This window comes from Sminthopsis crassicaudata, chromosome 5 (genome assembly GCF_048593235.1).
Source record: "Sminthopsis crassicaudata isolate SCR6 chromosome 5, ASM4859323v1, whole genome shotgun sequence".
Lineage (NCBI taxonomy): Eukaryota > Metazoa > Chordata > Mammalia > Dasyuromorphia > Dasyuridae > Sminthopsis > Sminthopsis crassicaudata.
This window is the reverse complement of record NC_133621.1, coordinates 97830030-97857449: the sequence shown is the minus strand read 5'-3', so window position 1 is coordinate 97857449 and position 27420 is coordinate 97830030. Positions and strand designations below refer to the sequence as shown.

General features: G+C 36.6%; 2 protein-coding genes across 2 annotated transcripts; one reads left to right on the top strand and one right to left on the bottom strand.

The window, feature by feature from the left end:
• Positions 1-467: 467 nt before the first annotated feature.
• Positions 468-19916, top strand: LOC141543870 (TRPM8 channel-associated factor 2-like). Its single transcript, XM_074269547.1, is given in 9 exon segments — positions 468-541; positions 1979-2617; positions 11285-12273; positions 12697-12788; positions 14821-15034; positions 16232-16471; positions 17810-17986; positions 17989-18143; positions 19662-19916. Coding segments are annotated over 9 exon segments (2835 nt in total).
• A 4761-nt stretch (positions 19917-24677) lies between these two features.
• On the bottom strand, positions 24678-25613 carry LOC141545198 (olfactory receptor-like protein OLF3). The gene has a single exon (XM_074272223.1). It carries the CDS (start codon positions 25611-25613, stop codon positions 24678-24680), a length of 936 nt encoding a protein of 311 aa, XP_074128324.1.
• Positions 25614-27420: the final 1807 nt, after the last annotated feature.

Below are 27420 nucleotides of genomic sequence, written 5' to 3'. Positions count from 1 at the left end.
CTACAAAGGAGAGCAAACTGGGCTGGGTGCATGAAATGAGCAGATAGAGTATCAGGGTGTACACAGTTACCTACAGGCTTAGGGATGGGGGTGTGATTATAAATGAATAACTTCTGCACCTCCAAAGGTGAAAAAGAAGTTTGACTCATTGATCTGGGAACTTGTCTCTGTCTATATTTGTCCTCATGTTCTAAGAGTCACTGAGTTCTGCCAACTATTTACTATCCCCTTTTAGAGTGTGAAACTCATCTCCTTTCCAGAACAGCATCATAGAATCATTTTTGAGGACAAGTCTCAGACATCCAGGTTGGCGACCACAACAGGAATATTATAGGATTTAGAGACAGAGCAAATGGATTTTTGACATACTCTTTTATACTGTCCTATGATACTGAAAAATGTCCTTAATGGATGCTTTCTTATCTATAAAAAATGAGAGGGTGAGTTCCTTCTAGCCCTAGGGATCTATGATCCTGGAGGCACAAGAAGAATACAATGGAAAGGTCACTGAGCCAGGACCCAAAAGAGCAAGGCTATTCTGGTCAGTCACCCCTTGCTCTGAGGTCTAGCCAAGTCACTTCTTCTCATCTTCTATTCATCAATAGCAAATGGACCAAAGTGTAGGAAAGAGGGTATAGATGGATTTAGTAATTTCATTGAAATTCTTCCAGGAGACTAATGATCTTTGCATTGTCTCGGTGGTAGGAGGAGTGTCATGGAAAAAGGAAACAAGAATCTATGGTAAAAAGTAGCAGCTGTTCCACAGAGGTCAGGGAAAATAAAAAAAGTCTAGGAGACTTGACAATTAGGAAGTTAGTGATGGCTTTAGAGAATGCAGTTTTAGAAGAATAGGAGAGACAGGAGACAGATTGAGGGGAATTAAGAAGAGGGTAAATTTGGAGTGGGAGGTAATATATATGATGTGCACATCTCCAGTGCATCTGGGGAAGTGAGTCTGGCATAGCTTGATTGTTTCTAATTTTCCTTCTTCTGGAATCCTACTTGGGAGCTTTTGGTACAGTACCTGGGGTGATAACTATGGGAGTTCTTTCTGAACTGATTGTCCTTTCCTTTATCCCCTAAACTTTTCTAGATTACACTGCATTGGTCTGGAAGATGAGTTCAAATTGAGCCTCAGGCAATTACTAGATGTGTTTTCCTGAATTAATCACTTAACTGCTGCTTGCCTCAGATTCTTCAACTGTAAAATGACAATAATAATAGCACCTCCCTCTCAGGGTTGTTGAAAGGATTAAGTTCAACATTACCCAATTGGCACTTGATAAATGTTTATCTCCTTTCCTTTTTCTTGAGTTAACAAAATGAAAGATGTTGTGTATTTGGCTGAGTATGACTATACACTTAAAAGGACAGGGACAAAATTCAATTTCTTTAGTGCCAGTTACTGCCTTCCTTGTCACTATGACTAAGTTCCTTTATTTCAGTTTTTTCACTTACAGAATGGTAGGAAATTCCTTGACCAGAAGAGAAATTACTATCTTTAAATCTCTTTCTACAAATGAACCCATGTAAACTAAATAGCTGCTGTTGTTGATGTCTTTCTTCTCCAGGATTTCTGGAAGAAAAAGGACTACTGAATTAATGTTTCTTGATTTAAAAAAAAATAAGGAAGTAAATGGAATTTTCATGCTATATAGACTAGTGTCCTTTAATTCCTAGCCAAAATCTAGGATGTTTTATTAAAAGGACCATTAGTGAATGTCCAAAAAATTAAGTAATGGAAATCTAGAAATGGAATTGATGAAGAAAATGAGCCAGCATGTTTCCATCAAGAACAGATTATGCCATATTAACCTGATTTCCTTTATTGATAGGGTTAGTAGACTGACACATCAATGATGTATATAAGATGTGATATAAGTATGTATTAAGCATTTATTATGTGAAAGTTTCTGTGGAGGGAGGGGCAGGATCAGGGCTATATCACTAATCTCAAACTTTGCTTCTCTTCCTATAGCAGGCAAAATAAGCCCATAGCGATGTCTTCATCAGTTGATTTTGAGATCCTAGTGAATGGGCTGAACAATTGGAATCTCCCCAGTGGCCCTAAACCTTGTGAACTACTGCTGATTGGTGAAGCTGCCTTTCCAGTTCTGGTGAATAAAAATGGTCAAGTCTTAATTGCTGCCTCCTATTGTGGCCAGGGACGCATGGTAGTGATATCTCATGAAAATTACCTGAAAGATAGCATTTTGACTCAGTTTTTTTGCAATGCTGTGGGCTGGCTCAACCACAGGCCAGGAAGTGTTATTGGGGTGCACACATCTGTAGAACCACTCACTGCCATCCTCCATGACTCTGGGATGGAGGTGCAGACCATGGATGGCCTTGAAGACACTGCAGGAGTTTACTGCATCAGTGCCTATGACAGCACCTTGACCAAAGAGATGATTCAATTTGTGAAAAATGGTGGGGGTTTACTTATTGGGGGCCAAGCTTGGTATTGGGCAAGTCATCATGGAGATGACAAAGTTCTGTCCAACTTTCCTGGGAACCAGATGACCAGTGTATCTGGTGTGTACTTCACTGATGCCTTTGGAGATACAAGCTTCCTCCAGGTCTCTAAGGAAGTACCTGAAATTCCACTTACTTTGAGGTGAGTATCAGGGGTGTGGTAAGGATTATACTAAAAGGTGGACATAATTCCTTTAAGGAAAAAATCTAGAACTAGACATTTTGAGAAATAAATTTCATTTGTAGTGTCAGGTGGCAGGGATGTTGTGGACAGAGTTATTGGAAGACCATCATTGGTAGTTCATATCTAGTTAGAGGGAGAGTCATAGGATCGGTGCCATATGAATATCGGTGTCCATTTGGAAAAAGATGCTAAAAAGATTGAATAGAGAGACAAATATGGACACAGTAGTTGTGTTCTTGATGAATTTAGGTAATGAAAATGCCAGTAAATACAATTATTGAACTATTGACAAAGATCTTTGAATAAAAGATTGGTTAATACAGGATGAAACCTTATGACATGAGAAGGACCAATGTTATCTTTTTTTTTTTTTACCATAGCTTTTTATTGATAAAACATATGCATGGGTAATTTTTCAACATTGACCCTTGTAAAAACTTCTGTTTCAACTTTTCCCCTCCTTCCCTTTACCCCCTCCCCTAGATGGTAGGTAGTCCCATACATGTTAAAGTATATGTTAAATACAATATATGTACATTTATATATATATATATATATATATATATATATATACATATATATATATATATTTATATATATGTAAATAGATAGATAGATAGATATAGATATATACAGTTATCTTGCTGAACAAGAAAAATCGGATTTAGAAAGAAGGTAAAAATAATCTGGGAAGAAAAACAAAAATGCAAGCAAACAATAACAGAAAGAGTGTAAACACTATGTTGTGGTCCACACTCATTTCTCAGTGTTCTTTCACTGGCTGTAGCTGGTTCTGTTCATTATTGATCAATTAGAACTGATTTAGATCTTCTCATTGTTGACAATAGCCACTTCTATCAGATTTGATCCTCATATAGTTTTGTTGTTGAAGTATATAATGATCTCCTGGTTCTGCTCATTTCATTCAGCATCAGTTCCTGTAAGTCTCTTCAAGCCTTTCTGTATTCATCCCACTGGTCATTTCTTACAGAACAATAGTATTCCATAACATTCATATACTATGATTTACTGGGCATCCATTCATTTTCCAGTTTCTAGCCACTACAAAAAGGGCTGCCACAAACATTCTGGCACATACAGGTCCCTTTCCCTTCTTTAATATCTCTTTGGAATATAAGCCCAGTAGTAACACTGTTGGATCAAAGGGCATGCTGCTTGATAACTTTTTGAGTATAGTTCCAAATTGCTCTCCAGAATGGTTGTGAATACAACTCTACCAACAATGCATCAGTGTCCCACTTTTCCCATATCCCCTCCAACATTCATCATTATTTTTTCCTGTCATCTTGGCCAATCTGAGAGGCATATGGTAGTATCTCAGAATTATCTTAATTTGCATTTCTCTGATCAATAATGATTTGGAACACCTTTTCATATGACTAGAGATAGTTTCAATTTCTTCATCCAAAAATTGTTCATATTCTTTGACCATTTATCAATTGGAGGATGGCTTGATATCTTATAAATTAGAGTCAGTTCTCTATATATTTTGGAAATGAGGCCTTTATCAGAACCTTTAACTGTAAAAAATGTTTTCCCAGTTTGTTGTTTCCCTCCTAATCTTGTCTGTATCAGTTTTGTTTGTACAAAAGCTTTTTAACTTGATATAATCAAAATTTTCTATTTTGTGATCAATAATGACCTCTAATGATTCTTCTTTCGTCATAAATTCCTTCCTCCTCCACAGTTCTGAAAGGTAAACTATCCTATATTCTTCTAATTTATTTATTATCTGATTCTTTATACCTAGATCATGAACCCATTTTGATCTTATCTTGGTGTATAGTGTTAAGTGTGGGACCAATGTTATCTTGATATTCAAAAAAAGTGAAGTGTTGAGTTTGCATACTATTTAGGCCACTAAGCTTGATTTGAATTCCAAGCCAAATTCTAGAGTATTTTATTAACAAGATAATCAGTACTAATTCACCAAGTTAAATGGTGAATGTCTAGAAGTGGCATTGATGAAAAGCTAGTATAGCTTCATCAAGAACAGATTATGCCAGATTAAATTTGTTTCCTTTTTTGATAGCTTTAGTAGACTGACAAATCAATATGGTATTCTAGGAGTAAATGAGCAAGCATTTATCAAGTATTTATGGAACTCAGCTAAGCACTGTGTTAAATATTTTATGGTTATTACCAGATATTAAATCCTTTGATCTTCACAACAACTAGGTAGGTGCTATTATTGTACCCATTTCACAAATGATGAAACTATGGCAATCAGGTTTGGTGCCTTGCTAAAATTCACAGAGCTACAAAGTGTTAGAGGCTAGATTTGAACTCAGGTCTTCCTTTTCCATGTGAAATACTTTATCCACCACCCCTCTTAGCTACATCTAGGGATAGGCATTAACAAATTGTTTCACAAATACTGTGTTCTGGTACTCCTGTAATAGATAAGACAGAAAAGTGTGGATTAAGAACTGGTCCATAATTTTGGGTTTGAGGAGTAGTGATTAATGCTTCTTGTTAGTAGGAGTTTTCTGGTTGTTGTATTTTAGAAATTTGTGAACTGTTCAACATTTTATCATTCTTAATTTAATTAATTTAATTTTAATCAAGATAAAAGCATAGATGGCATGTGTGTCAAAATCAGGATCCAAAAAGATTCTTTTTAGAATGTTGAGCTGCATCAAAGAAGATGAAAATTATTCTGGATAAATTTGCCTTTTAATAATCTTCAAAAAATCAGTTCTAGAGATGCATAATGAGACAGATCTTAAAAAAAAAAAGATCTTTTGGATTTTTAGTGAATTGCAAACTCAACATGAGTCAATAGTGTGCTATGGCAACTAAAAAAAAAAAAAAAAAAAAAAAGCTAGGTGTGTCTTGGGTTCTATTAAGAGATGCTTGGGCTCCACAATGATGAAGTGTTATGCTCTTTCTTTTCTCTAACATGGTTGCCCTGTATCTGGGTATTATGTGATTCTGAAAATTGTTCTATAGAAGTCAAAGCAGATATTTAATCTATTAGCTTGACCATAACAGGATGCTGTCCAACTTCCCTGAGAAGCAGACAATGGACATGGTTGGAATCCAATTTAAGAATACATACAGGTCCACAGGCCTCTTCACAGTTACTGGGAAGAATCCATTAGAAAGGTGCCTAAGTTGAATGATCTTAATGATGAACATAAAATGGTGTTCATTACCACAAAGAGCCAGTTGGAGCTGAGATGTTGGAAATGAAGGATACATAAGTATGAGGAAACTATTATAAGCAATTATTATTCCCAGGGCTTGGATGCAATATTTATTGATCAGGCAGCTAAGTGATACAATTAATAGAATGTTGCATTTAAGAATCAGGAATATCTGAGTTCAAACTGAAGAAAATTTAGTGACATATTATCATCTGATAATCAATCAATAAACTTTTGGTTTTATTTACCCTATAAGCAGATCTAGGTCTTTCCCAAGACATGGTTCCCAGTCTTTGATTTTCCTCTTATCAAGGGAGGGGTGACCTAGTCTGCACAAGAAAACCAAGTCAGTGAAGATCTCTCTGAGATGCCATATATATTTCCACCAAGAATTACTGGAGGTAATTATCTCTTATGGGAACACCTAGCATTCAATGAAAGTCTGAGAGGGTGTGATCAGCCACACCTGAAAGCCAATCTACCATCAAATCAAACTCAGAGAAGGTTTCAGTGATGTACCATCAGAAGGAAAACATTTGGATTTAATGTCTCAGATATTTATTAACTGTGTCCAGGCTGGCAAATCATTTCACCACTGTCTGCTTCATGTTCCTCACCTGTAAAATTGAGTGTAGAAATCTGATGTCAAAATGGGCCATCTCCTAAAGCATCTTTTAGGGCTATAAGGAACAACATTACTCAGTAGCATAATGGATTAAATCAGTTAAGAATCATTTTTGTCTATGTTTTTAATTCTAGAAGGAACCTGTTATACCTGTATTGCTCTTAATTTTTTTGCAAGTAAAAGACAGCAAGAAAAGAGATCAGCTGGTACTTTATTTATAATCAATTATTACACACACACACACACACACACACACACACATCCTAATTCCTTTAGAATTCTAAATTGAGATGATCACTATTAAAATCACCTTAATTACACTTGAGCTTGGTGTCTTTTCTGTTAGTACGCTAGTTTCATCATAAATCATTTAAGCTTTTTTTTTTAAAACATTATTTCTGCAACTCATTGGAAATTCTACTTATTCTATGTTGAATCTATAGCAGAGGATGACATTTTCTTGATTTTCTCGCTAAATACATTTCTTGTAAGTTTCCTAAGGGTCCTAATCTTCCAACCAAACCTGTTTTTCCACTCTCATAGTCCCTAATCTCAAGTAAATCTTTCTTTCCAAACTATCAGTCACAATTCTCCAACTGACTGATGGATTGATTGATAATACTAGGAGTTGAAATCATACTGATTGGGTCCTAATTAGGTGCTTTTTGCAGTTTTGATAGCATATATTTGTAGTGGACACAATAGACATGATTATCAGGGCCCAGCCTCCATGGAGCAATTATTGATGCCTGACTTCTATTTTATTCCTTAAGCAAGCAGTGAAAAAAATCATAGATTTAGAGTTAGAGGAGTCCTTAAGTTATGCCCTCATTTTACAAAAGAGTATCTTGAGGCTTGAATTAATTAAGTGACTTACACAAAGACCCTCAAGTAAAGTAGCAGGGTCAGATTTAAACCCATGGCTTCTGACCTCAAATCTGGTGCCTTTTCCACTGTATCAAAATACTTTTCTGTAATGTTCTTTTTGTTTTGGTTTTCTTGGGGTCTCTGGAGCCAGCCTTCGTTTCAGTTCAGAGCAATCACTGCAAGTGCAGCCAGGGATTAAGGCCCAAATCCTTTATTATCTCTTTCAAAGTCTTGTCTACTCTCCTGAGGCTGGGTTAGTTTTCTTAGAGGCCTATCTCTCTCCTTGGTTTCGAGAGCTTAAGCTTCTGCCGCCAGTCCTTTGTGTTCTCTGCCTCTGCCAGCTTCTTGAGGTCCTCCTGAATGTGTCTTGGTTTCTGTGGGGGAGGCAGGAGGACCACCACCACAGTCTCTGTCTTCCCTAGTTCTGATTCTGGCTGAGTTTGTCTGAGCTTATATGCTCTCTTATCATAGGTGTGAATCTTGTGGAACTATATTAAGTAGTAAGTACATGTACTGAACTACAGAACTGTGAAGCACCCTGCTAAATAACCATTGTCTCTATCAATTCCACTGACTTAGCACCTTGTAAGAATCCTTTGTTTCAAGTTCAGAGTTCTAGCCCATAACACTTTTCAATCTCACTGACACCATATCTTTACCAAACAACCTCTTATTATCAAAAAGGGATCTCCTCCATGTTGGTGAGCTTTCCCTAATTAACCTACCCACCTTTGATCAGCTGTTAACTCTCTGCATGTGCTTCTCTTCATCCTCATTTTGTCCTGTATAGGACAAAAGTTATGCCTATAATTTGCCTAGGATTGGAAATCAGTTCTGGGAAAAATGTGTTTTTATTTGAAACAGCATTGAAGAAATCATTTATTCCTGTAATAATGTTATAAATGAAATATCCTTGCCTGGACACCTCAACTATGATGTTTAAAAACTTAAAATGTATTGTTTTAGGCATATGAGACAATTATAGGTTTAGACTGGGCTGGGCTGGGTAGGGTTGGGTAGGTTAACATGATTCTTCAAGTTTTAAGACAGACTTTTGCTCATTCTTGTGGGTGGCAACTAGCAAAACGAGTAGGGAGAGAAGAACATGTTTTTTAGGGGAAATATTAGCTAGTCAAAGGAGAAGAAAAAAATCTGAAGGGGAAAAAAAAAGATTAATTCTTTCCTCTTAGGAAGCCTAACCTGTAGTATAAGATCTATCAACTCATATATGAGGTGGAACATTCAAACAAACAACAGTCTCTATTGTCTGTAACTGATTAAGTGACGATGCATTTCCTGGTATATAAACATGGAAACATGTTTAGCCCTGGTGCAACATATGAAAATGGGATGATAATTTATTTGAGCTTGAATCTAGGTATTCTGAAGTCAAAGTATCCTTACCCCTTTTTCTATAGACTAAAAGAGCAAGGCAATCAGCTACATACTAATGTAGAAATTGCAGAAGTTGGACTAAAAATTTAATAATCTCAAGATTTACTTCTTTTCGTTCTTAATATGCTTAATAGTCTCAAGAGTTTTTTCTTTTTGTTCTTTTTACCTTGGATCCACGAAACAGGCTGCTGTAATTATTAAATGCTTCTTTTCTTTAAAGTTGGAGCTGCTACTGAGAAAGGCAAAATTTTCCTAACTGAACTCTCTATTTATATTGTATTTAACACTATTGAAGTAAAATACAGCTGTCAAAATTCTGTGATTTATGAATGTTTTATGTTGACTCACCTTAATGGGTTTTATTAAGTTCCTCATAGAATTATTCTACTTCTTAAATTTTCTGTTGATATATAAGCTATTGCTTATGCAGCTATGTAGCTATAAAAGAAGAGGCAGATTGGGAAATGGTGTGAGAAGATGTAGATTAGGATTCTACCTCAGATAATTGCTAGCTTTGTAATGTTGGGTATGTCTCTTAACTAATCTGGACCCCTGGTTTCCTTACCTGCAAAATTTCTAAGGTTTCTTCTAATTCTAAATGTATCATGCTATGATATAGTGGTTTATTACCTTATGCTCATCATGGATTGAGCAAAGTAAAATGACCAATGTTTCTTGTTGATTTTGGATACAAACCAGACTCCTCTTATTGCCTTCTCCAAAAAGATTGCCTACTCATTTATGCTGAATGTTATTATTTATTTATTTAAAACTAAATACAAAATAAGAAAAGAAACAAAATAGAAAAAGAAAGAAAAGGAAAATAAAAAACAAAACATAATATTGTCATGTGCCAAGCAGAACATTAGGAAGCATTCAACATATGTAACAATGAATTTTCATTTTAGGAAAGCATATATAGTAATAGATAAGATCATATTCATGACTGTCAAACCTATGTCTTCTCAGGTTGTTCTGAGAGAACCCCTCTTCTGTCCTAAATATTGTTTGTTTTTCATTTATCTATGTTTGCCCAGAGGTGCAATTTTGTCGTTATTGTTGTTTTTTGGGGGGATCTGAAGTGTTTGGAATTTTTTGACCTACTCTGCCATCTTCCCAGAATTCTCTTCCTATATTCAACTTTTAAATGTTTTTTACTTTTATTGATAGAACAAATTTTAATGTTGATGTGCTTTATTAAGTATTAATTTTGTTGAACTGTGTCATAGATTAGAAGAATCAACATTTAGATGAATAAGTATTCATTAAAATATTGTAAGGACAATGTCATTATTAGTCTCTCCTGTGCCCTTTACCACAACTATTCCACTTGTACAGAAGTAGACATGAGTCACAAAGGACTGAGCACTGTTTTTAATTCTGATCTAGTTCACAAAAAAAAAGAAACCATCACTTTGTGATCAATAAGTTTCTTCTTGTTTAATGTACTACTCTTTGAATAAATGAAAGACCCTTTCCTTTAGGTTTGATAGAACCTTTTAGGACTTCTCTGACATAACCTACAAAAACTTATCAATTCCATGTGATAAAGAACTTTTGTGGATTAAGCATATTTTTAAAAATACTAATCCTTGCTTTGACTATTTCTCTAAAATAAAACCAAATTGTTGGAAATAATATTTTTGGCTCAGTATTATTAGCTATTAGAAATTATTTTTTTAAAGAATGGTTTCAAGTAACCTGGAAGATTTGAATGTACGGATGCATAAAGAAGTGAGCAGATTGTATAAAGAAAAGTATCAGGATGAAGAATAAACTGGAAAACATGCCACTGGAAAATAGCTAAAAGGAGCTAAGAATGTTTTGTACAGAGAAGTAGTAGGGGAAACACAATAGCTTGACAGTTGTCTTCAGGTAATGAAGAATTATCAGTTAAAGAAGGAATCTTTATGTTTGCTTAATTGCAAAGAACAAAAGAAACACAGCAGAAATTATATGAAATAAGATTGTAAGGAAACCTATATTTTTCTGTATAAATATTGTTATTCTTATCATCATCATTATTATTTTATGTGAGTACATGGTACATGTCATGCAATGTATTTCATAACTGTTTGGTTGGATACATGACATTCTACCTGTCACCCTAGAGAGCAGGAAATGCAACACTGGTCACTATCAAAGTCTTACCTCTTCAGTGTGTAATTCTTTATACAATTCAGTGGTAGAAGCCCCCTGTCACTTTTGTACCCTCAGTTTCAATAATCACTGGACTGGGTCAGTAATGCAAATCTATCACAACGGTTGGCACTGCTCATAAATACAATGGTCTTTTTCAGAATGTAGTAAGTTCAAGCAACGGTTAGATGACCTGTTTTTATTAAAGAAGAATATCTGCTTCTGCCAAGGTTAGTACTAGATGAACTTTGAGGTCCTTTGCAACTCTCAGATTCTATGATTGCATCTGGGCAGGCTACTCAATATAATGGGCCCAGGAAAAATGATTGATATAGATTACTGACCATGTGCTTTTTCAGGAATAGTCCCATCTCCCTTGTCCTGCAATATTCCTTTAACCACTAATAGGAACTAATGTCTTATTTTCAGGTTTGGGGAGGAACTCTCTCAGGACCAAGAGCAACTCCTGGATGGAATCACAGAGCTGGATATTAATACTGGTGGACAGCCTTCTCAGCTTCTGGTTCATGGAGCCTTGGCTTTCCCTCTTGGGCTAGACTCTTCACTAAACTGCTTCCTGGCAGGTGCCCGCTATGGCCAGGGTCGAGTGGTACTTGCTGCTCATGAGAGCATCCTCTGTGCCCCAAAACTGGGCCCTTTTCTATGCAATGCTGTTAACTGGCTGGCAGAGGGAGAAGCAGGCAGAATTGGTGTTAACCTTAATCTTAAAAAATTGTTTTCCCTGTTGTCTGATAAAGACCTGAACTGCAGCCTAGAATCTCAACTGACCCCTGGCTTGAGTGTTTACTGCTGTTCAGCCTACAGTGACAAAGAGGCAAGGAAGCTGCATGAGTTTGTGGCAGAGGGTGGAGGGCTACTGATTGGAGGTCAAGCCTGGTGGTGGGCCTCTGAGATTCCTGGAAAGCATGCTGTGGCTGATTATCCTGGAAACCACATCCTCAACCCCTTTGGTCTCAGCATCCTAGATAGTAGTGTCCCATGTGGCCGATTTTCTGTCCTTGTGCCTGGTGAAGGGAACTATCATTTCCGCTTAGCATTGTCTCAGCTCCAGGATGAAGTGAAAGGAGACAAGGTCTTGGCAGAAAACTGGCATTCTAAGCTAATGAGGGACTGTGGGGCCTTCCTGAAGATTCCTGCAGAAGGAATCCCCGCCTATGCCTCCCAGCACAGATTCTTGAGAAAATTGCTCAAACAAACTGGCATCCCCCATGTGAGCCAGGATCACCCTGTGCCAAGTGATTCCTTTGAGGCTACCCTGCTCTGTATGGCCACTGAGCTTACTCAAAGTGGGACAAATTGCTTTTCACTGGTCCACAGAGCTAGTAATGGGACTTGTCCCTCCCAAGTGCTCTCCTCAGCACCCCCTGTTGCCATGGAGATCAAGGCTACCAGTCCAGGTAAAGATGGAGGGTGAGGGCTAATAGATAGTTGTGAAAGAATGGGCTAGATGAATCCTGTAGGGGATCACAGGACTTTGGTTGCCATGTGCCTTTAAGATGATGGGGCTTGAGTTACTGGTAATACTTAGAGGGAGTTAGAGGGTAAACAAATAGGAAGCAGGTTGGGATATCTTAGGTTTAAAGAGAGGATGGCAAGTTTCTGGGATGAGGTGTGAAAGCTCCAGAAAAAATGTGGGACTCTGGAAAGGGCATAGAGGAGCTCTTAGGGGTAGTATGAGGGATTTAGAGAGGGATATGAGCACTGTTGGTGAGTCCTTGGGGGAGGAGGGACTAAGTAGTGATATAGGAGATCTGGGTAAAGTAATAAGAAAGAGGGGGTTAGAGTAGAAAAATTCCATCTATTATTATATCTCTCTTCAGATGTCACTACATGGGTGAGCACTGGACTCTACCTCCCTGAAGGCTTTACTATAAACATCAGAATGCTAAGCGCTGTGTCTGCTGACCTACAGGTAATTCCTCTGTGCCTGTCTGTTGCCTCTCCCAAATATACTTTTTCATAGCTGTTCCTTGCTCTAAGGCTTATCCTCTGTATAGCTTCCATCATCCTGTTCTAGTTCTCCTTATTGTTGTGCTGTTGCTTTAAAATTTATTTATATTTATTGACAAATATTTGTTTTCTATTTCCTCAAACTTGTCCTCTAGTTTAAAAAAAAAGGAAGAAAAGAAAAAGAAACCATGGTAATAGAAATGCACAGGCAAGCAAAACAAGTTCCCACATTGACCTCGTCCATAAATATATATTGAATTCTATCTTGAGCTCAGTTGTCAGGAAGTGGGCAATGCATTTGGTCCTTTAGAATGATGGTTTATAGTGTTATGGGCCAAAAAGATTGTTATAAGGCGTTAAGTCAGTGGAATTGATAAAGATAATGGTTATCTGGTTTAGCATGGTGCATAACAGTTCTCTAGTTCAGTGCATGTACCTAGTACTTAATATAGTTCCACAAGATTCACACCTATGATAATGGAGTATATAACAGCCAGCAAGGCCTAGACAAAGATTCATTCCATCTTTAGTCAGACTCTTGGTGGCTCTCCTGGGGAAATGAAAGAAACTGGAAACAGAGCAAGAGAAGATAGGACTAGGGGCAGGGGCTCAAGCTCTCAGAGCCAAGGAGAGAGAAATTCATTTTCATCTTCATCAGCCTCCTGATGGCTGGTGTGTTCTCCTGCATTTTCTCCACTGAAACCAAGTCCCTTCAGAAGGCAAAGGAGGCAATAAAGATTTTTTAACTTTAACACCGGGCTATTCTTGTGGTGATTAATCTGCTGAAAAAAAGGCTGCCCCAAAGACCTCCAGAAAACCAAAAAGAACATTACATTGTAGGATGTCAGAGTTCTTGCAAAGTTATTTTTCTTCATAATGTTATTATTGTCCAAATTATACTGCTTTTGCTAACTTCACCCTATTAATTTTCTACAAATACTTAGTTTTCTCTAAAATTATCCATCTTGTCAGTCAGCAAAGATTTATTAAGTGCCTCATATATGCTCATCTCTTATAGCTAAATAATATTCATCAAATTCATAAATCACAATTTGTTCAATAGTAAATGGGCACTCCTCTTTGGTATATTTTTTGTTATTGCAAAAAGAGCTGCTATAAAATTTTCTTCCTTTTTTTCCTTTTCTTCACTGATAGTTCCCTTCACTGATTTTTCTTCCTTTTCTTCTTTGACTTCTTTAATGTACAGGTTTTGTATTGGTATAGATAGGTCAAAGGTCTTGCTTTAATTGTTTGATTTCTTTTTAAGCATAATTCAAAATATCAGAATGGCTGTACAGTGCACAGGTCCCCATTATAGTATGTTATTTAGCTTGTTTTCTCACACACATCTCTCTTCCCCTCAATAATCTATACTGTGATTAAAAATCCCCCTTCCTCTTGTCCCTCATTTCCCTCCTAGGACTATTTTGTGTCAAAATGATTTAGTCTCTTGACCAGATTCTGTTCAAATAGAGTTTATCTTAAACAGCAAAGGATCCAAAGGATATGGTATCTGGTGAGTGTTATCCATTAGGGACAGATATTCAGAAGGGTCTGTGTTTTATTTTAGTTCCTCCTAAACTCTTTCTGGAATGAATGCCTCTCTTCAACATAAAAAAGTTTCCTTACAACAAATAATTGCCAAGTTTTGTTACACTAGATTCCTGTTCTATACAGGATATGTTCTCTAACACGGACATCAAGGAACAGTTTGTGATAAGTTTCATTCTCTAATGTCATCATTGAAGATTAGAATTATAATCAAAATGTCTTATTTTTCCTTAATTTCATTATAGATTTGTCACCCATGATTTGGTAAATCCTTATTAAGTATATAATTGTTCAGCATGTATGAGCCAATGGGAGCATTGTATCATTACTTCCCAAATCCCATAAATTCAGACCCATAGCTTTGCATGAAAGACACTGATAAATGATCTAGCACACATGCTTGCCAGTGGTTGCTTCCTGTGCTCATGAACTCCCTTTCTCAGGTACAAATCGGCTGCCACTCTGATGATCTCAGTGGGGCCAAGAAGCTTTGCCGAGCACCCGTGGTAATTTACCATTGCTGCCTGGACAGACCAGAGCTTTCAGTCTCCTCTCCCTGGGGGGGCCTCATCTATGTACTTGTACCTAAGGGCAGTAACCTGGGCCCTGTGTCAATCACCATCTCTGGCACTGTGCCTGCTCCATACTTTAAGCTGGGTAAGTGAAGGTTTCATGAAGGCTAAAGCCAAGGGTAGCTAGAGAAAAGGTGAAAGAATTATGAACTAGGTTATAAAGGAGGAAAATAATGTGTAGCTTGCATTGGTAAAGAGAAAGATGATATACTGGGGGGATGAGGAAGAGATGATCTATTTTAAATTTTAAAATAAAAATGTGTCCATGGAGAATTTATGAGAGCATGAGGAAAAGTGGTCTGGGACTGTCCTTTTGTCTGTGTGAATGGGAATAGGATTCAGAACAAAGATGAGAGTAGAAGGAAAGTCCCTGAATTTAAAATAAAAGGCCTTGAATTCAAATTCTGACTCTGCTATGTTATGTCAAACATTTAACTTTAGCACTCTCATCACAAACATGAGAGAGTTGTATTAGATCCACAAACTTGTCTTGAAGAATATTTTGCTAATTGTTTCAGTATTTGTTTCCTTTTTAGTTAATGTATTTCAGTAGTCCATAGGCTTTTCCAGGCTCCCAAAGAGACCCATGTCACAAAAAAGTTTAAGAAGCCCTGTTGGACTTTTAAAGTCCCTTCTAGCTCCTAACTCTCTGATTCCTTAGTGTTCTTCCCCATTGAAATAAAATTTTCATTTTTCATAATATAATATCCAGAAGGGGTGAGGTGATAGATCCACTATAACTCATCTCATAAATGGAGTCTTTCCTAAAACTGTGATCAGAACAACATTTTAGGTTAGACATTAATGAACTTTATTATAGAAAGAAAATGATTTGGAATTGCAAAATGATTAAAGGGTATGTTATATGGGGGTTAACTGAAAGAACTGTAAATATATAATCTGGAAAAAAGAAGACTTGAATGGATGTAGTAGTTTTTTAATATTTTGAAAAGCTATTAGATAGAATTTGGACTGTATTTGTTCTGTTTGGGTCCAGGAAACAAAATTATGGCCATGGGGCATAATTTACAGAGACAAATTTCACCTCAGTGTAAGCGAAAAAGACACAACAATTAGATCTGCCTCTATGTGAAATGTATTGTTCTGGGAGATAGCAAATTATCAAAAATGGGAATTCTCCAAAAAAAGAAACTGAATGACCAATTCTCAAGAACAGAGAAAAGCGAATTCCTCTCCTCTCCTCTAATTCCTCAAAAATATGCTGAAGATGGTCTCTCAGATTCTGTGACAAGTCCATTAACCCCACAATCTCTATCCTTAGGGAAGACATCTCTGGAAGAGTGGAAGAGCTCTATCCGCCATCACCCAGTGCCCTGGGGGGAGCTGGCAACAGACAATATCATCCTTACAGTGCCCTCTGAACACCTTAAAGACCTAGAAAACCCAGAGCCATTACTTCATCTCTGGGATGATATGATGGGAGCCATAGCCAGACTTGCATCAATAAGCTTCCCTTTCCCTCGCCCAGAGAGGATTGTAGCTGATGTACAGATCTCAGCTGGTGGGTATTCTGGAGGCTGGGATGGGAAATACTTTGTATATAACTAATCTGTACAAAGTTCACAAATATTTGTTAATTATCTTCTCTATTCACGGCATTATGTCTGATGTTTGATAGTACAAGTAAGCAAGGGCTTATGAATTGGAAGAAAATAAGAAAAATCACATTGAAATTTGAAAGTGGACACAAAAATCAATAATAGCATTTATTCATTCACTCATCTTTCCTTCCCTTATTTACTCAGCATTTATTGTGTGCATCTGTGTACATGACAAGGGCTTTCACAAAGTACTGATAGAAAAAATAAATGACATGATTTCAAAGGAAGGGCATCAGTACATAGAGGGTATAGGAAATGAGGTAGGTAGAAATGAGGTAGCCAAGTCAGTTAGCATTTATTGAGCATCTATTCTAACTGCCAGAGATAGAAGACAATCTCTCCTTCTCATTTCCCTAATGAGGGAAAATAATTTGTAAACAACCACATACAAAAATGATTTACTCAGGATAAACTGGAGATAATTTCAGAGGGAAGCACCAGATTAAGGGAATAATCATTGATTTCAAAGGCCAGGACTGGCACTAAGAACTGCATAAATGGGAAAGAAAAATCATAACATTTCCCTTTAGGAGAATTCACAATATAATTAAAGTTATTATAAGAAAGTAAAATCACCCAATGTTCCTATCTTCTAAGTTATGGTTATGATATATTAATATATAAGAATATTAATATTACATGTTTATATGTAAATATGTAGAAAATAATAACTAGCATTTATATCAGTCCTTCTATATTCTGAACACTGTGCTACATGCTTTACAAATTTCATTCATATTTCATTTTATTTTCAAAAGCTCTCAGGAGGAGGAGGTGCTTTTATTATATTCTATTTATAGTTGAGGAAACAAATTAAGTGATTTGCTCCCAATCAAATAGCTAGTAAATCAAATTCAGATTTGAATACAGGACTTCCTGACTCCAGGCCCAGAACCTATCCATCATAGAAGCTTAGCTTCCATAAGAGAAAAACAAATAACTCAAGACATGGATCATTATGGTAGCCAGTATAAAATTCCAAAAATGGCAGAATGTTTAAGTACATAGAAACAATATAACCCTTATGTGAGAGATAAGAAATTGGGGCTGAATGAGTGGGGTGAAATGGGAAAAGAAGTTTTCTTCCCTGTTTTGACTAAGCAAAGAGAAGCCATCTATTTTCATATTTATGTGAGCATGTTGGGGATGAGATGACCCAGGGGAGAGATGTATTTGAGAGTAACCTAGGGGTGGTGGACAGGATCCTCACACTAGGAAGTCTCTGCCTTCCTCCCCAGGCTGGATGTGTTCAGGATACCCGATCAGGTACAACAAGGAGTCAGCAGAGGAATTACTCAATGAGAAGAAGATAAGATCTAATGGCCTTTGGGGTCCCATCCATGAGCTAGGCCAAAACCAGCAACGAGGTGTCTGGCAGTTCCCCCCACATACAACTAAGGTTACTGGCAACTTGTGGTCTATGTACATGAGATGGTGCTAGGTATCCACCAGAGCCAGGCTCACCCTGAACTGACTCCCTCAAAGAGGGAGACAAGAGTAAAAGAATACCTGAGAAAAGGAACTCCCCTGAAAGAATGGAGTGTTTGGACAGCACTGGAGACTTATTTACAGGTACTAGAAATTTACTGGGGGAGAAAGGAAAACTGTCACTACTATTACTACTACTATTACTACTACCACTATTACTACTACTATTACCACTATTACTACTACTACTACTACTACTACTACTACTACACTACTAGTACTACCAGCACCACCACTACCACTACTACAATTTCTACTATCTCTACAACCTCCTCCTCCTCTAGCATGTATGTAGTGCTCCAAGGTTTGCAAAGTGCTTTTTAATATTTTTTTTTCATTTCATGCTCACAAGGACCCGGTAAGGTAAGTACTATTATTATTCACATTTTACAGATGAGGAAATTGAGGTTGAAAAATTTTGTGATTAAGTATCCATCTCTATTAAATTATGGAATTTCATCTGAATTTTCACAATGCTGTTATCCTATTACTATTTCTCTATATCTTATTTGTATAGCTATAAAATAGGAATGAAACTATCTTCCAGAGAGAAGGTGAAGATAAATGTGGAAGTCTAGAAAAGTTTCTTTTAAGGGTTTCCACAGAAGAAAACAGTCTGATTTATGTAGTCCAGATAAATATTCTCTTGGCTAATTACAATTATGAACATCCTGTTAAACATTACCATAAAGTATTCTTTATAGATCTAATCACAAAGAATGACTTTTCTCATACCATTATTATGATATTGATGAGAACTAGACAAGGAGTACCTAAATGAAATTAGGCTAAATTGAGGTCTAGTGGCAGGTTTGGGGTACAGGGAATCAAATAGAGCTCCCCTGCAACCCTTTTGGATTCAGTGCAAGGATCCAGAGTTAAATGAGGTCTAGTAGTGGCGCAAGAGTCCTCTGTAAAGGAATTTATAGACCTGAAAACCTAGATTGATAAAAGAGGTTTATTGTGGAGTTTGGAAGTAAAGTTTAGTTAGTAAAATTGAGGGTAGAGATAAAAGGCACCAGAACCACAGGTCCAGTAGGCAGAAATCCTTGTCATCCCCAGTGTCAGGATGCCATGTTTGGGATCTCTGCAAAGAGTGGACTCCAGTTTAGCCCTTTTTATAATAGGGGGGCTTTGGACCATCTGGAGGGGCTTGTGGGTGGAGTCCCAGGTTGGCTTCCTGCTTGAGTTCCAGCCAGGCTTAGAAATTGAAAAGAATTCAATAGGTTTTAGATAAGGAGGAAACTGTGCTTGGGGGGGTCCCTTTCCTGAGGCAGAGTCCAAGGAGGTTTTAAGAGTTTTGGGGTTTCCTCATCAGCATTATTTTGGTATTATATGATATATGATATTATGTCACAATTTGGGTAAGACCTAATTTCCACTAGAGTGATTAAGCATTCTTGAAAGTTGGCATTTACCTAAGTGGGGTAGTAGAGAATAAGATCGCTCACCAAATGAATGTTTGGTGCAGGATGGAGGGATCCTATTCAAATGGGAGAGCCTTTTACTGTAATAAGATAGAGACACTGATATTCACATGCTGGATTTCCTCTGGAAACTCAGACCCTTATTTTTGACCCTTTTCTCTTTCTTCTCTCTCAGCTACAGGAAGCCTTTGGCTGGGAGCCTTTTACCCAAGTCTTCACAAAGTATCAGACCTTATCTAGGGTGCCAAACCACAAAGCTGGCAAGATGAACATGTGGATAAAACAGTTCTCACACCAAGTGCAGAAGAATTTGTCTCCTTTCTTCCAGAGCTGGGGCTGGCCTGTCGAGGAGGAAGTGGCTGCTTCCTTGGCCTGCCTCCCTGAGTGGCAAGAGAACCCCATGAAAGTGAATCTTCTCATGCAGAATTAAGGGATACCCATCAATCTGTGAATTTTAGTTTTAGAATTAGGAATCAGTGCTTCTGTATACTAAGAAATCTAGTAATATTAATTATAGTATGATATAGCTGTTGCAAAATAAATGATTTGATTATTACTGAGATACTGTATTATTTTTCTAGCATCTGAATAGTATATTATCACACTATTGCTATTTGATCCAATGTTCAATTAAAAAAAAAGGCAACTAAACATATTATTGTGAAATTTGAGAAAAAAACACTAAATTAGCAGAAAACCAAAGTCCAAGGTCTGAATAAGAATTATTTGTGATCATTACTCCTTATCTTTAAAAAATTATTTCTTTAATAATTTCCCCAGTTATTTTTTGTTTGTTTTTGTTTGTTTTTGCTGAGGCAACTGCGGTTAAGTGACTTGCCTAGGGTCACATGGTTAGGAAGTGTTAAGTGTCTGAGGCCAGATTTGAACTCAGGTCCTCCTGACTTCAGGGCTGATCCTCTATCCATTGTGCCACCTAGCTGCCCCAACCCCAGTTATTTTTAAAACAATTTTTTTTAATTTATTTTTGAAAACTTTTGAATTCCAGATTCTCTCCCTTATCTCCAGCTCCAGCCCCCATTAAGAAAATGTATGTGAAGCCATGCAAATTTTTTCTACAAAAGTCATGTTGTGAAAGAAAACATAGAAAAGAAAAAAAAAAAAAAAAAAACCTCAAGAAAAATAAAGTTAAGAGAGAGAGAGAGAGAGAGAGAGAGAGAGAGAGAGAGAGAGAGAGAGAGAGAGAGAATGCTTCAATCTGTATTCAGACTATAATCAATTATTTCTCTGGGTATGGATAGGATTTTTCATCATAAGTCCTTCAGAGTAATCATGGATCATTGTACTGCTAAGAATAGCTAAGTCATTTATAGGTGATCATATTAGACCATTGTTATTACTTTGTATACAGTATATTTTACTTTGCTTTAGCTCCTGGAAATTTTTCCAGGTTTTTTTCTGAGAGCATCTTGCTCATCATTTCCCATAGACAATGATAGTCCATGACAATCACATACTCCCCAATTGAGGGCATTCCCTGATTTCCAAATTTTTACCCTAAAAAGAGAACTGCTATAATTTTTTTTAACATGTAGGTCCTTTTCCTTTTTTTTTTTTTTTTTTTTTAAATTCTCCTTATGGTATCACTTTCCTGGTTACTTCCTTATGCTTCTTCTGAGTCCTGTATTTAAAAATTAAAATTTTCATTCAGTTCTGTTTTTTTTTTTTTTAATCACAAATGCTTGAGAATCTTCTATTTTGTTGAATATTCATATTTTCTCCTGAAGGATTATACTGTTTTTCTGGGTAGTTGATTCTTGGTTATAAAAACCAAATCCTTTGGTCCTTTAATGTAGAAGCTAAATCTTGTATTATTCTGCCTATGGCTCCACCATACTTACATTGTTTCTGTTTGTTTGCAACATTATCTCCTTGATCTGAAAATTCCATAATTCGGCTATAATATTCCTAGAAGTTTTTATTTTGGGATCTCTTTCAGGAAGTGATCAGTGAATTCTTTCAATTTCTATTTTACCCTCTGGTCCTAGAATATCAGGACAAATTCCTTGATAATTTCTTGAAAGATGATGTCCAGGTTCTTTTTTGATCATGACTTAGGTAACTACCCTTCATCTGCTATCTTGTTCCTATCACTCCCTACAGTTTCACAGAAAGTGCTAATGACCACAGTTTGGAATGTGATGGGATTAATGTGAAGGCCTTGTGTTCCCTCTTTGTTATGGCTTTGTTTTCCTCAAAATAGCAATAAATAGAGACAGCTGATAATGTCTGTAATTCTTTTGTCATATGGCCCTGCTAATCAGACATGATATTGTGAAGATCTAGTCTGCAAGCTGAGGATGGATGCGCATATTATCAGGTGTTTGCATTCTGCATTTCCACTGCCCTCTTCATGTTCCTTTTCCTATTAACCTTCAACAGCCAACTCAATCTTCAGATTTCTGGTTCCTGGTCTATAAAGTCTAAAGTCTATCCTTCAAAAGAATAAGAATAGAGGAACCTATTATTTCACTGTTATAGGAAAACTTTTGGCCATAAAAGTTGCTCTACTACTTATTTCTTAATAAATAAATGATCAAATAGGCAGTTTTAAAATCACAAAATCCAAGATAACAACAACCATGTAAAAAATGTTCCAAAATACTAAAAATTAAATACATATATATTACAGCATATCTGAGATTTCAACATGCACACATCAGATTACCAAAGATTTAAAAAAAAGAAAAGGAAAATGAAAAGTGAGTAGTTTATTAGTGTGCATCTTTTTTAGGGTCTGCAGGAAAAGAAGCACACTAATAAACTATCAGAAGAATTGTCTTTCAATCCAGCCATTCTGAAGAGTAGTTTGGAATTGTACCCAAAAAGTAATTAAAAGTGCATAACTCCTGACTCAATTCTATAATTACTTGGCCTATACTCCAAAAAGATGAAAGAAAAAGTAAAAGGACCCATTAATACAAAAATATTTATAGTAGCTCTTTTTAATTGTAGCAAAAAACCTTGAATTTAAGGGAATGCCCACCTTTTAAGGAATGGCTATTTGGTGTATAAATGTCATAGAAAACTGTGATGCTATAAGAAATGACAAAATAGGCAGTTTTAGAGAAAGCTGGAAGTCCTTTACAAATTGATTCAGAATGAATTGAATAGCATTAGAAGGATTATTTATATGATGAACATAAACATTATACAGAAAATTTAACTTTGAAAGACTTTGTAACATTATTCAGTGCCATGACTAAATAAGTATATATAAATAAAATATTCTATCCACCTTTAAACAAAAGGATGTTGAACTAAAAATGCAGAATGAGACATATGTATCTTTGCATATGATAGTAAGGGAATTTGTATTTGACTGATTTTTAAGTATTTCTTAAAAGGGCTTTTCTTTTCTTTTCTCTCCTCTCCTCTTTTCTCCTGTCCTTTCTTTATTAAGAGTAGAAGAAAAGGAGAGAAAATAACTCTTGTTAATTAAATTTTTCAAACTGAAAAATTAATGGCTTAATGGCTATGATAAGTGCTAGACTTGAGTGGAACAGGGCTATTTGTCACTCATCCAATATGATATATAATTTCTTGATTAGAAAATTTTTAAGAAAAAAATGGAGGGAAGTCTTTCTATCAATGAAGGCTGGCAATTATTTATCAACTTATAGTCTTAGAGATTTGCCTGGGCCACTCTCAGAGTAAGTGACTACATGTCCAGCATCACATAGCCAGTATTTTTCAGAGACAGATCTATAACCCAGGTCTTATTTGCTCTAAGGCCAACTCTCTTTCCTAATCACTAAATCACTAAAATAGTGATTTTTATGGAGCCTCTATATTTGAGGGCAATACTATTGTTGTTCAGTCATTTCAATCATGTCTGACTATTCTTGACTTTATTTGGGATTTTCTTGGCAAACTATATTGGAATAGCTTGCCATTTCTTTCTCCAGATCATTTTACAGACTTGCCCATAAGTCTCTGAGACTGGATTTGACTCAGGAAGATCCATCTAGGTGTCTTTAAGGGAATATTTGAGTTACAAAATTCAAACTCTTTGTTTTTACAGATAAAGAATCTACAATTCACAGAGAATTTACTCAAGATCATATAACTAGTTATAACAAAACCAGATTTTGAAGCCAAATCCTCTGCCTATACAAGTCCCTTACTTTTTTCCACTGGCCTATGTTGTACATCCCTGCTCTTATGAGTGTCTTTCCTAAAATCTCAATATTCAGGCATAGTCTGATCAGTAATCATTACCTTTCTCTTTCTGGACATTATGCCTCCAAATCAGAAACCAGCTTTATATTTCCTATTTCTCTGTTCTCCAAAGTGCCACTAAACTACTTAGCAAGCAATGTGATTAATCTCCCTCAAGTCTGCTCTCTGATTAGAGCCCACCTAGTGTACTGCATCATAAATATCTGTGCTCTGCTCACTGTACAATGTCCCCATAAAGGAAGGCTGTTGTGTCCTGTTTTCTAGAACCCCCAAGTTGGGGTGACATTGCTTTCTAGAGCCCCTACACTGGAGTGAATAAAATATACCGTCTTAATGGAGAAGTGATGTGGAGGGACTCCTGAGAATGGTGGAAAAAATGGAGTCCATTTATTCCAAGGACTTTCCCCTTTTTATACCCTCATATCCTTATGTAACAAAAACACTGGGGATGCACCAAGGATATACTGTGCACATGGGGCCACATAAATAACTTGCTATTGTATGTAGTTTGCCACCTGTTATCACTCTGCTTCAATCATAACACACGTTGTCACCACCCCTGACTTCTCAGGAAGGCCGAGATCCCTTAGGGGAGATGGGAAGCAGAACCAGACATTATTAGCAGGTTCCCTCTAGGCTGAAGGGTTTTAGACCTTACCCAGAGTTCCCCTACTGTCTGTGACTCTCTACAGAAGGCCACTGGGGAAAAACAACCATTTACCAAATGAAAATATCATCTCCCTTAAGTTTTATGAGTTTTATGAGAGCAGGGACTAAGCTGGATTCGTGTTTGTATCTTCCCTAGATCCTTATCTAGTTCTCTGCACATTGAAGGCACCTACAAATGTTGAGCTTAAGGACAGACTACAAGAAGCTTTTCATCATTTTCAGGAGAAAGGAAATGATTGCTGCTGCTTTATTTAGTTTCTATTTTTTTGTGATAAATGGGGAGTTTAAATCTTGGAATAAAATAGAATGAACATTGGGATTTTCATTTTTCTTCAGAGATTCTCCCCAGTGCTTTCCTCAGGGCACTCATTACCTCTTTGTTCCTCAGGCTGTAGATCATAGGATTCAACATAGGGGCCACTACAGTATAGAATAATGCTATCATCTTCTCAAGTTCAACTGTGGAGGTGGTGCGGGGCCACATATAGGTGAAAATGGTGGCCCCAAAACAAAGGGAGACCACAGTGAGATGAGAGGCACAGGTCCCAAAGGCTTTGCGACGTCCCTGAGTAGAACGGATGCGCAGAATGGCTCTAACAATCTGGGCATAGGAGAACAGGACCAAGGAGCAGGGTAACATGATGACCACAAAGCCTGAGAAGGTAACCATGATTTTGTTGAAGGAAATGTCCACACAGGCCAAACGCAGCACTGCTAGTGTCTCACAGACAAAGTGATTGATAACATACTTGCACAGGGGAAGTCGAAAAGTAATGATTGTCTCCATGAGTGAGTTCAGGAAACCAGCAGCCCAACAAGCAACAGCCAGAGCCATGCACAGCCCTCCATGCATGATGACAGTGTAGTGTAGAGGAAAGCACACTGCCACATAGCGGTCATACGCCATTGCTCCCAGGAGAAAGAACTCAGTCCCAGCTAATCCCAAAGAAACATATAACTGAAATACACAGTTATGGAATGGGATGGATTTCCTTGAAGACAGAAAGTGAATGAGCATTTGTGGGACAGTGCTATTCATGTAGCAGATATCTACAATGGAGAGGATGCTGAGGAAGAAGTACATAGGGGTGTGGAGTCGAGTGTCCAGTCTGATCAGATGGATAATAAGGAAATTTCCCAGCATAGTCACCAAGTACATCATGAGAAAGAGAACAAAGAGGTAGATCTGAGTCTTCCGGTCATTAGAAAGTCCTAAGAGGCTAAACTCATTCACCCATGTCTGGTTGCTATGGGCCATGTGAGAGTACTTGGGGATGGGATGGGAGAAGAAATCTGAAGTGGAAAAGATTTCTGGGCCTAGAAAAAAAGATAATTTCATGATAAGTTATTAACATTTCTATTCAAGGCAGTAGAAGTGGAAGACAAATATTTGAGCATTTTGCTTTACAAATAACAAACAAATCCTGGGAGTAATGAACTGATTTATAAACTTTATAGTTCTAACCTTATGAGATTGATTATATATCATTAACCCCATTTTACAGAACACAAAACTAAGTTTCAGAGAGATTAAATACCAAGTTCATGGTATTAACTAACATTCTTTTAGAAAGGGGAAAATAGATTTTCTCTGCACTAGTGCTGTAAATGTGTACATTACTGAAATTTTACTGAGATTTACCACAACATACCATTAGCATAATCCTTTTCTAATAGGATCCCAGCTCCTTACTGTGTGACACTTCTCTGAATATCTCAGAATTCTCAATGAAGTGAAACCTTCTAACCTTGCACACTACATTTTGCTACTTCTTTCCCTCTTTCCCCCAGAATGTGTCCACCTTGGTAGCTTTTCTCCTCTGAGATCACTGAGACTTTAAATAAATATTGGAAAAAAGTCAAAAATTGTAAATTATGGAATAATCTTGGTTTTTTTTTTTTTTTGTTTTTTTGGTTTTTTTTTTTTTTTTTTTACATTTGGGAGTGAGTGAAGAAAACTAATCAAGTGACTTGCCAAGAAAGGAAATAAAGATAGGAAGGGCAAATAAATAAATAAATAAATAAATAAATAAATAAATAAATAAATAAATAAATAAATAAATAAATAAAATAAAATCAGTTTTGTGAATTCTTTTATTAAAGCTTTTTTTTTTCTTTTTAAGTATTTTTTCCTTTTCTTAAAATAAAAAACCTTTTTATTTTCAATAAAGCTTTTTATTTTCAAAACATATGGATAAATAATTTTCAACATTCACTCTTGCAAAGTGAAACCTTTTTCAAATGCTTTTCTAATCACTGAACTGAAGATAAGGATAGAATACCAAAAGCTTCCTCCTTTACTTCCTCCTAAAGAGCTGGAGATTTGCATATACTATGCAAAAAGGTCAGAATCAATCAATCAATAATCATAATTTTTAAGTGCCTATTTTGGATTAGACACTGTGCTAAGGGCTGGGGATACAAAAAGAGGCAAAATACAGTCCCTGCCAGCAAGGAGTTTATAATCTAAGGGGGGAAATAACATGCCAAAAATATACACAAATAAGCTATATTCAGGTTAAATAGAAAATAATTAACAGAAGGAAGGCATTGTTAATATCATTGGAGAAGTACTCTGCTCTCTTTCCTTTTCAACCTCCACTGATAATAGTTTTCCAGATGAATAGAAGCAGAGAGAAGTGAGAGAAGAGCAAGATGATGATAGCTTGTACAAAGCTAAGAATGCAAAATGGAAGATTTTGAATCTAACTCAGGAAGAAGTAGGCAGTTACTAAAGATAATTTTTAAAGATGAATGATAGAATTCAATTTTTTCATACTCTAAGAAAGATAATTTGAGACCTTCTTTGAAGGATGGGAGGGGAGGAGAATCAATACTAGAACAACTGTAAGGTAGTTTTCTATATTCAGTCCTGCATTGATCCAATTGTATGGTAAATTAGAATTTGTGACAATGGGAATAGAAAAGAGGAGAGAGATATGGAATTAGTCTGTCTGGCAACCAATTGGATATGAAGCAAAGAATAGAAAAACTATATTCTTGGGAGTAGGAATGCCATGAGTAAAGAAGCAGTAATCACAGTATTGTCCTGAAGCCATGGTAGA